General features: G+C 41.3%; 2 protein-coding genes across 7 annotated transcripts in view; one reads left to right on the top strand and one right to left on the bottom strand.

Annotated features, from left to right (window-relative positions):
• LOC111432758 (probable serine/threonine-protein kinase At1g09600) overlaps window positions 1-5,970 on the top strand; it is a 7,652-nt gene extending 1,682 nt beyond the window's left edge. For 3 of the 6 annotated variants that reach the window (XM_023069694.1, XM_023069696.1, XM_023069697.1), the window contains exons 2-9: window positions 240-742; window positions 1,733-2,017; window positions 2,133-2,450; window positions 2,565-2,792; window positions 3,202-3,302; window positions 3,379-3,493; window positions 4,218-4,451; window positions 5,399-5,970. In XM_023069694.1, the coding sequence (XP_022925462.1) occupies window positions 296-742; window positions 1,733-2,017; window positions 2,133-2,450; window positions 2,565-2,792; window positions 3,202-3,302; window positions 3,379-3,493; window positions 4,218-4,451; window positions 5,399-5,548 (1,878 nt within the window). In that variant the 5' untranslated portion in view covers window positions 240-295 and the 3' untranslated portion in view covers window positions 5,549-5,970. Of the gene's footprint in view, window positions 1-212; window positions 743-1,732; window positions 2,018-2,132; window positions 2,451-2,564; window positions 2,793-3,201; window positions 3,303-3,378; window positions 3,494-4,217; window positions 4,452-5,398 lie in introns of all 6 variants that reach the window. The other 3 variants (XM_023069691.1, XM_023069692.1, XM_023069695.1) reach the window with 1 other exon arrangement.
• A 1,055-nt stretch (window positions 5,971-7,025) lies between these two features.
• The window catches only part of LOC111432759 (putative methyltransferase At1g22800, mitochondrial), an 8,537-nt gene continuing 6,374 nt past the window's right edge, over window positions 7,026-9,188 (bottom strand). Inside the window, 3 exon segments of the mRNA XM_023069698.1 lie at window positions 7,026-7,334; window positions 8,688-8,777; window positions 8,964-9,028. Coding sequence (XP_022925466.1) covers window positions 7,221-7,334; window positions 8,688-8,777; window positions 8,964-9,028 — 269 coding nt within the window. The 3' untranslated portion in view covers window positions 7,026-7,220.

The raw sequence follows: 9,188 nt of genomic DNA, 5'->3' as shown, positions 1-9,188 counted from the left end.
TTTTTTTTTTTTTTTTTTTTTTTTTTTTTTTTTTTTTTTTTTTTTTTTTTTTTTTTTTTTGTTGTTTCTTGCGCATTTAGGGTTTGATTTTTTCTTCCTATATGTTTTTTCATTTGAATTTCCTGAAATATTCGTAGAGAGTTATTGATTTATGTTGGTTCAATCTGCGAATTGTTGGAAATGATGGCAAATTGTTGTAAATGTGTTGACAGAGAGGGGAAACTTTGGGGTTTTCCCAGGAAAATGCAGGTTTATCAATGGTAGGAAACGGTGGTGAATAAACGTTTGAGGGAGTATGGGCTGCCTTTGCTCAAGAGATTCCTCAGAACCAGAGGATGGCAGTCAATTATCTGAAAAACATGTGGATGAATCTTCGGTTCAATTGGTTGCTCCTTCTCCCTCAAAAAGAGAGAATATGTTGCAAGAGATTCAGTTGTCAAGGCAGGAATCAAAAGCAAATGGGAGTTCTGTTCATAAAAGAAAGGGTAATGTTGGGTCTGTTCATCGAGCAAAGGAGGGTGATGAATCTGTGAATAAAGCCATGAAGGCTGCAAAAGTAAATGATGATAATGCTTCGGGAGGTGGAAAACGGCCTGACATTTTCAGGTTAGCTAGCTTGTCTAAAGCGGTTGAAGCTGAACATGTCATGGCTGGATGGCCTTCATGGTTAGCTTCTGTTGCTGGAGAAGCTATCAAAGGGTGGGTGCCTCGCCGGGTTGACTCCTTTGAAAAGTTGGATAAAGTTAGTTCCATTTATTATGTTCTCTTTTACTTCAATTCTTTAGAATCCGATGTCTCTAATGTTTTAATCTAGTTAATGTTCTGAACAGTATGCATTTTTCCTTCAAATGAGTTTCTCCACGTTGGTCGAGCGCTCGTTTTTTTTTATTCTCATTGATTAGAATGGCCCAAGCCCACCTTTAGTAGATATTGTCCTCTTTGGCTTTCCCATTCAGGCTTTTCCTCAAGGTTTCCACACCCTTTATAAAAAATGCTTCATTCTCTTCCCCAACTGAGGTGGGATCTCACAATCCACACTCCTCAAGACCCAGCATCCTCGCTAGCACTCGTTCCCTTCTCCAATTGATATGAGACCCTCTAATCCACCCCCTTCGGGGCCCAGTGTCATTGCTGGCACACCGTCTCCTTCGGGGCTTACCTTTCTGCTGACATATTGCTTGGTGTCTGGCTCTGATATCATTTATAACAGCCCAAACCCACCACAAGTAGATATTGTCCGCTTTGGGCTTTCCCTTTTGGGCTTCCCCTCAAGATTTTTAGTGGAGAGGTTATCACGTTGATATTTGAATTCTCTTTCTTTCGTTGGGTAAATGTCTTGTGCGTATGTTTAGCTAGATGCTTTTTTTTATTCATTAACGTGACGTGGAGATTTGAGCCTATGATCTTTTGATTAAGGATATAATGTCTTTACCGGCCAAGTTATGCTTAGATTGACACGCTACGATAATGTTATTAGTCCCATTGGAAAGAAGCAAGGGGGAGTGGGCCATGGAGAGCTTATAGTAAACCCCATGACAGCCCCAGGGGTGGTGGGTATAGGTAGGAATTCCAAGTTAGAAGACTAGTAAATTCTGAGTACCATATTTCCTGAGGTGACTTTAGGTAGATTCTTTGAGGCTTTTGGTGTCTAGACATCTGCTGTTCATGTCTCTCGATCTCATGTTGCATCAATATGTGCTGATAATCCCATTGTGTTCTTTCCTATATGCAGATTGGACAGGGAACTTACAGCAGTGTATATAAAGCCCGTGACCTTGAAACTGGTAAAATCGTGGCATTGAAAAAAGTGAGATTTGTAAATAAGGATCCCGAAAGTGTCCGTTTTATGGCTAGGGAAATATATATTTTGCGCAAACTGGATCATCCAAATGTTATGAAGCTCGAGGCTCTAGTCGCTTCCAGAATGTCGAGCAACTTGTACCTTGTTTTTGAGTACATGGAGCATGACCTTGCTGGTCTTGTGGCAGCTCCTGGACATAAGTTTACGGAGGCTCAAGTATCTTTGCTGCTTCTCTTGAGCATTTCAAATTTTGACTTGAACTAGAACCATTTTGAAAATGAATGCTTATTCAAACTGAGCCATCTAAAGCAGTGTTATTTTGTGCTTGCAGATTAAATGTTACGTGCAACAATTGCTGCATGGACTCGAACACTGTCATAGTCGGGGAATTCTACACCGGGATATCAAAGCTTCAAATCTTCTCATTGACAATAATGGTGTGCTCAAGATTGCAGACTTTGGACTTGCTACCTCTTTTCATCCTGATCGAAAGCAGCCATTGACTAGTCGGGTAGTGACGTTGTGGTACAGGGCACCCGAGCTTTTGCTCGGCGCTACCCAATATGGACCTGCCATAGATCTCTGGAGCTGTGGTTGTATCGTTGCTGAACTATTTGCTGGAAAACCTATTATGCCAGGAAGAACAGAGGTTCGATCATCCACTCGTTAGCCTGTTCTATTTCTTACAAACTTTAAGAAAATGAGAAAAATACAATAGCCTGTTCCATAAAAGTCACTTGGATGTTGTTGAATTGTTTATCAGGTGGAACAAATCCACAAGATTTTTAAGCTCTGTGGCTCACCATCTGAGGAATTCTGGCGGAGAACAAAGTTGCCACATGCAACCAGCTACAAACCACAACACCGTTATAAAAGCTGCCTCTCTGATACTTACAAAAGTTTCCCTTCTTCAGCTCTGGCTCTCATTAATAAGCTTCTTGCTATTGAACCAGAGCACAGAGGATCAGCTTCTTCCGCTCTTGGAAGTGAGGTATTTTCTGTTGAGCATTGTTGGGAGGGAGTCTCACGTTGACTAATTTAGGGACAAATGGTGTAATTTGTTTGAGGACTCCAGAAAAGGAGTTGAGCCTCGGTTAAGGGGAGACTGTTCAAGGGCTCTATAGGCCTCAGGGGAGGCTCTGTAGTGTACTTTGTTCGAGGGGAGGATTGTTGGGAGGGAGTCCCATAGAGAATGATCATGGGTTTATTAGTAAGGAATACATCTCCATTGGTATGAAACCTTTTGGGGAAGTCCAAAGCAAAGCTAGGAGAGTTTATGTTCGAAGTGGATAATATCATACCATTGTAGAGAGTTGTGATTTCTAGCATAAACTTTGAGTGGTTTTTTTTTTCTCGTTGATGTGTTCTTCCATATGATATGTTGCTATCCGGTTTTGCAGTTTTTCAGAACAGAACCTCTCCCTTGTGACCCCTCAAGCTTACCAAAGTATGCTCCGAGCAAAGAATTTGATGCCAAGCTGCGGAATGAAGAAGAAAGGAAGTATGGTTTTAAGCTTGTTTCTTTTTTGTTATACTTAATAACCCGTCTTATATACATACAATTCTCTTAATTTCAGGAGAAAAGCAGAAGCTGTGAAGGGATGGCATCCTGAATCAGTAAGAAGGGGCTCAAGAGACACCAAGGTAGTTCCTACTCCTGAATTCAGTGCTCAAGGAGATGTGACCATAAAGGTATATGTCAAGAATTGGAAACTATTTGTTCATTAGTTTGAGATGAAAATTGTGAAAAAATGCTATCACTTGGGTAGACTCGTGGATAACTATTTGTTTGTAATGACCCAAGCCCTCCGCTAACCAATATTGTCCTCTTTGGGCTTTCCCTGTCGGGTTTCCCCTCGAAGGTTTTAAAACACGTCTGCTAGGGAGAGGTTTCCACACCCTTATAAAGAATTCTTTTTCCCCTCTCCAACGGATGTGGAATCTCACAATCTATCCCCTTCAGGCCCAGCGTCTTTGCTGGCACTCATTCCTTTTCAACAATCGATGTGGGACCCCCCAATTCCACTCTCCTTCGAGGCTTAGCCTCCTCGCTGGCACATTGCCCAATGTCTAGATTTGATACCATTTGTAATGGCCTAAGCCCACTGCTAAAAGATATTGTCCTCTTTGATCTTTCCCTTTTGGGCTTCCCCTCAAGGTTGTTAAAATGCGTTTGCTAAGGAGACATTTCCACACCCTTATAATGAACGTTTTATTTCCCTCTCCAACCGATGTGAGATCTCACAATGAGGGGAAGCTTGAAAGTCCGAAAGGAAAAGCCCCAAAGTGGGCAATATCGATTGGCGGTGGGCTTGGGTTGTTACATTGTTCATGTTATGTATTATGTAAAAACAATGCTTTTGAAAAAAACACTACTCACCTTAGAACATACCTTTCTCATTGACAAAAATTGCAGGTACACCCGCTCGCGAAAAAGATTAACAAATACACCTCCCAAGAGGACAGCGAACCTCCGAGAGTTGCGCAGAGTAGGTACGGCCACTCGACATCTATGGTGCACCCAAGCATTGCAGGTTCATGGGCCAAGCCTTCTGGAGCCACAAGAAATTGTGCAGAGTTAAAGACACAAAAATCTCAGATGCATCAGCCAGTGGGAGATTTATCAACCTCTGCTCTCAAGAAGGAAGAGGTAGTGTCTAGACATGTTCCAGCTTCTTGGTACACATGATTAATAGAAAATCAATGACTTGATAGAACAAGTTTAACTAAATAGTTCGCAAAATCATTTAATACATAGGAAGTGCAATCTCTACTGTCTTAAGTCTACCCCTAGTAGATATTGTCATCTTTGGATTTTTCCTTTCGGGATTTTCCTCAAGGTTTTTAAAATGCCTCTGTTAGGGAGAGGTTTCCAGACCCTTTTCGTTTTCCTCTCCAATTGATGTGGAATCTCACCGTTCATCTCTTTCGGGGCCCAGCGTCCTCGTTGGCACTCGTTCCCTTCTACAAACGATGTGGGACCCTCCAATCTACTCTCCTTCGGGGCCTAGCGTCCTTGCTGGCGCACCGCCTCGTGTCCACCCCCCTTTGGGACTCAGCCTCTTTGTTGGTACATTGCCCGGTGTCTAGCTCTGATACCATTTGTAACAGTCCAAGCCCACTGCTAGCCGATATTGTCCTCTTTGAGTTTTTCCTTTCGAGTTTCCCTTCAAGGTTTTTAAAACGCGTCTACTAGGGAGTGATTTCCACACCCTTATAAAGAATCACAGTTCATCCCTTTCGGGGCCCAGCGTCCTTGCTCGCATTCGTTCCCTCCTACAAATGATGTGGGACCCTCCAATCCACTCTCCTTCAGGGCCTAGCGTCTTTGCTGGCAAACCGCCTCGTGTTCACCCCCTTTTGGGGCTCAACCTCTTTGCTGGTACATCGTTCTGTGTCTGGCTTTGATACCATTGTAACCGTCAAAGCCCACTGCTAGCAGATATTGTCCTCTTTGAGTTTTCCCCTTCGAGTTTTCAAGGTTTTAAAAACGCGTCTACTAGGGAGAGGTTTTCACCCTCTTATAAAGAATGTTTCGTTCTCTTCCCCAACCGATGAGGGATCTAGTGAATCTGACTATGAACATTTGATTTGTAGGGTTGTGTTCAAAAGAAGACCAGAATGCAATTCTCAGGACCGTTGGTGGCTACAGGGGGAACCATTGAAGACTTGTTGAAGGATCACGAGAGACAAATCCAGCAGGCTTTTCGAAAGGCACGTCTCGACAAAGAGAACAACATAAGTTAGGTGATCAGCTTGGAACCGAAGCCGATAATTATTGAGATCAAAGACTAACTTCGGTAACATCAAAGGTTTGAAGATTCTCCTGCTCTCAAACTGAATGCTCTGCTGCAACTTTGTCTGCAAAGAACCATAAAAACCTTGACCAATATAATATTGATGCTAGTGTTGTGTATATAAGGAACAATAAGGATTGGAAATTACATGTACCCCAGGGATTCTACAGCTCTTTGAAAACGAAAATTTTGCCCCAAAAGTAGAGCAGAACAGCTTCTAATTGTTGATAAGGCCACAGGGACAGAGGAGTTGTGTAGTTGTTGCCAAAGTACATAGGGTTGGGAATTGGTTTGATGTGTATAGAGGGAGTGAAGGGCTTCATGAGACAACATCTTTCAATTAATACCTAATTTTAAGTATCTCCTTTTCTTACTTTAAAAAGGAACACTTCAAAAGGAACACACTCAGGTGGGGTAAAATGATTAAGACATCTTATTTCGTATCCCGTAAGTATGTTCTAATAGGGTTGTATGTTTAAATCATATTTTTTCAATACAACAAATATGGGTACAAGAATTTGAACATTTGACCTTAAAAAGGAGTTCACACCAATTCGTGTTGAGCCATATATATGTTGGCTATTTATTTACTTACATGACAAAAAAACTAAACTAAAAGAATCTTCAACATATACTACATCAGCTTCGTGGGCCCTTTTCGATCGTTCTTCTATAACATATACACCTTGTTAGCAATTGATGGTGTCAATATACACCTTGTTAGCAATTGATGGTGTCAAAAATGGACAGAGTCGGGTATTATTTCTGAGTTTTTCAAAATAACATCTTTCTCAAATATTTCGGCTTTTCTCAAGAGTCGGGTATTATTGTCTTATTTAGGCTTTTCTTTCAAAAGCTCTCTCAAGATTTTAAAACGCGGTTAGGGAGAGGTTTCTAGACTCTTAATATTTCGTTCCTTTTTTCAACCGACGTAGGATTAAAGTTCTCCAATTGTGAGATCATGACCATCTTGGAGAAGAAAGTAGATCCCGATGTTGACCCAATCCTCTCCTTGAGTCAATTCTCTCCAAAACGCTCTTGTTTCTCAATCTTAACATCCCAAAAACCTTTCAATTCCGAGTTTGTAACACAACGTTTAAAAGCCCTCAATTTACCCATGAAACGATAACCTTCCCACTTTCGTTTTCCAAAGACCTCCATATTCCCCCAAGACCGAAAGGACCTAAAGAACAGGTGATCAAGCCACCTGTTTTCACATATGAAAGGTTAAGAACACCCTCCACCAAAACCTAAAAGTGAAAATATGTTGGTGGCTCAATCAACCGAAAAGAATTCACAACCCAACTCAACTCTCTATTTTTAAATTAGACTGGGTCGTGAGCCATGTTTTTGGTTAGTCGAGTGTTTTTAGTTAGCAAAAAAAATTTTCACCCATGAATAGAATTGAATCTTTGATTTTCCAAAAATTCAACCAAATCCAATTTTTGTCCTTCAAGACCATCAATATAAATATAAATATAAATATAAATATAATTCAGCCATAGAGACTAGAAACTAATTTTCTTTAGATCGGAGGTTCAAATCTCTAGACTCCGCTCCATGTTTTATTGTACTCGAACAAACAAGGGACTAAAATAAGAGCCGAAATAGAGAGACAAACATCAATGGTAGTTTCCAAATTGTTTTTTGATGTCGCTGAAGGAGATGGTTGCAGATCCCCTTCTTTTGGCCTTCTGTTGAGAAGAATGTTCCTTCCATCCTGTCATGTAAATCACCTGTAATTGCAAGCACAAGAATTTTTCAATCATGATTCAACAAATCAACCCTACATTAGATAGGTGGGTAAAACCAAAGGGTGCAAGTCAAACTTGGAGAAAATCGATAGAACTAATCGAGTCGATTCGAGTTCCAGTTATTCCTGGTCACTTCGGGTTCATAGAATACAAAAACAAAAAAGAGTCGGCTCAAGTTTGATAAATTTGATATGATCTTCGTCAGTTTTGATCCGGTTCAATTAGTTTTGGACTAGCAATCAGCTTCCAATTTTAGAATGTTGGGTCTTTACTAGCAGGTCAGTTGGGCAACAGTTTAGGCTTAACGTTGAACAGAACTAACCTTCTGAAATGGCCCAACCCCATCGTTAGCAGATATTGTGCTATTTGGGCTGACTATCAGAACTAAACACCGGGGTGTGCCAACAAGGAGGCTGAGCCCCAAAAGGGGTAGACACGAGGCAGTGTGTCAGCAAGGACGCTGGCCCCGAAGAGAGGTGGATTGTGGGGTCCCACATCGATTGGAGAAGGAAACGTGTAACGACCCAGGCCCACCGCTAGCAGATATTGTCTTCTTTGGGCTTTCCCTTTCGGGCTTCTCCTCAAGGCTTAAAAACGCGTCTGCTAGGGGAAAGTTTCCACACCCTTATAAAGGGTGATTTGTTCTTATAAAGGGTGATTTGTTCTCCTCCCCAACCAATGTGGGACATCACAATCCACCCCCCTACGGGGCCCAGCATCCTTGCTGGCACTCGTTCCTTTCTCCAATCGATGTGGGATCGCCTCCAAATCCAGCCCCCTTTGGGGTCCAGCGTCCTTACTGGCACACCGCTTCGTGTCTACCTCCCTTTGAAGAACAACGAGAAGGCTAACACATCGTCCGGTGTCTGGCTCTCATACCATTTGTAACGACCTAGGCCCACCGCTAGTAGATATTGTCCTCTTTGGGCTTTCCCTTTCGGGCTTTCCCTCAAGGCTTTAAAACGCGTCTGCTAGGGGAAGGTTTCCACACCCTTATAAAGGGTGATTTGTTCTCCTCCCCAACCAATGTGGGACATCACAGAACGAGTGCCAGCAAGAACGCTGGACTCTCAAGGGGGTGGATTGTGAGATCCCACATCTGTTGGGGAGGAGAACGAAGCTTTCTTTATAAGGGTGTGGAAACCTCTACCTAGCAGACACGTTTTAAAAACTCTGAGGGGAAGTCCAAAAGGGATAGCCTAAAGAGGACAATATCTACTCGCGGTGGGCCTGGACCGTTACACATAGTCAATCAACAAGAGACAATTGTCTCTTTCAATATTGGACATGTCACAAACTCAAACTATTTAAAAAGGTGCACTCTACTAAGCTAACCTGGAAAGTTGCAGGAATGGTTCCATCTTCTGCAGCAAACATGGAATCGTAAATAGCTGCTGTTGCAAGGGCTGTTTCTCTCTTCAGGATCTGAGCTCCATTATTTAAACATCAATGATATAAAGATCAAAAACATAAACTTCAACGGAACGAGTATGCCAATTACCGCTAAGTTATGCTCATGTAGGCTTGATGATTCTTAGTTGATGAATACAAGATGATATCAAAAAGTGAAAACATAAAGTCAATATGATACTCCTTTTCTTATAGACTTACAGGATTCCTTTGTAGAAGAGCATTTGTTTCGCCCATTGCACGCAAGTGTTCCACCAACTCCAGTGCTTAATATAAGGCAAACGGAACCAAAAAAAAAAAAAAAAAAAAAAAAAAAAAAAAAAAAAAAAAAAAAAAAAAAAAAAAAAAAAAAAAAAAAAAAAAAAAAAAAAAAAAAAAAAAAAAAAAAAAAAAAAAAAAAAAAAAAAAAAAAAAAAAAAAAAAAAA

This window comes from Cucurbita moschata, unplaced genomic scaffold (assembly GCF_002738365.1).
Source record: "Cucurbita moschata cultivar Rifu unplaced genomic scaffold, Cmos_1.0 Cmo_Scf00040, whole genome shotgun sequence".
Taxonomy (NCBI): Eukaryota; Viridiplantae; Streptophyta; class Magnoliopsida; order Cucurbitales; family Cucurbitaceae; genus Cucurbita; species Cucurbita moschata.
This window is presented reverse-complemented; position numbering and strand designations above follow the sequence as displayed.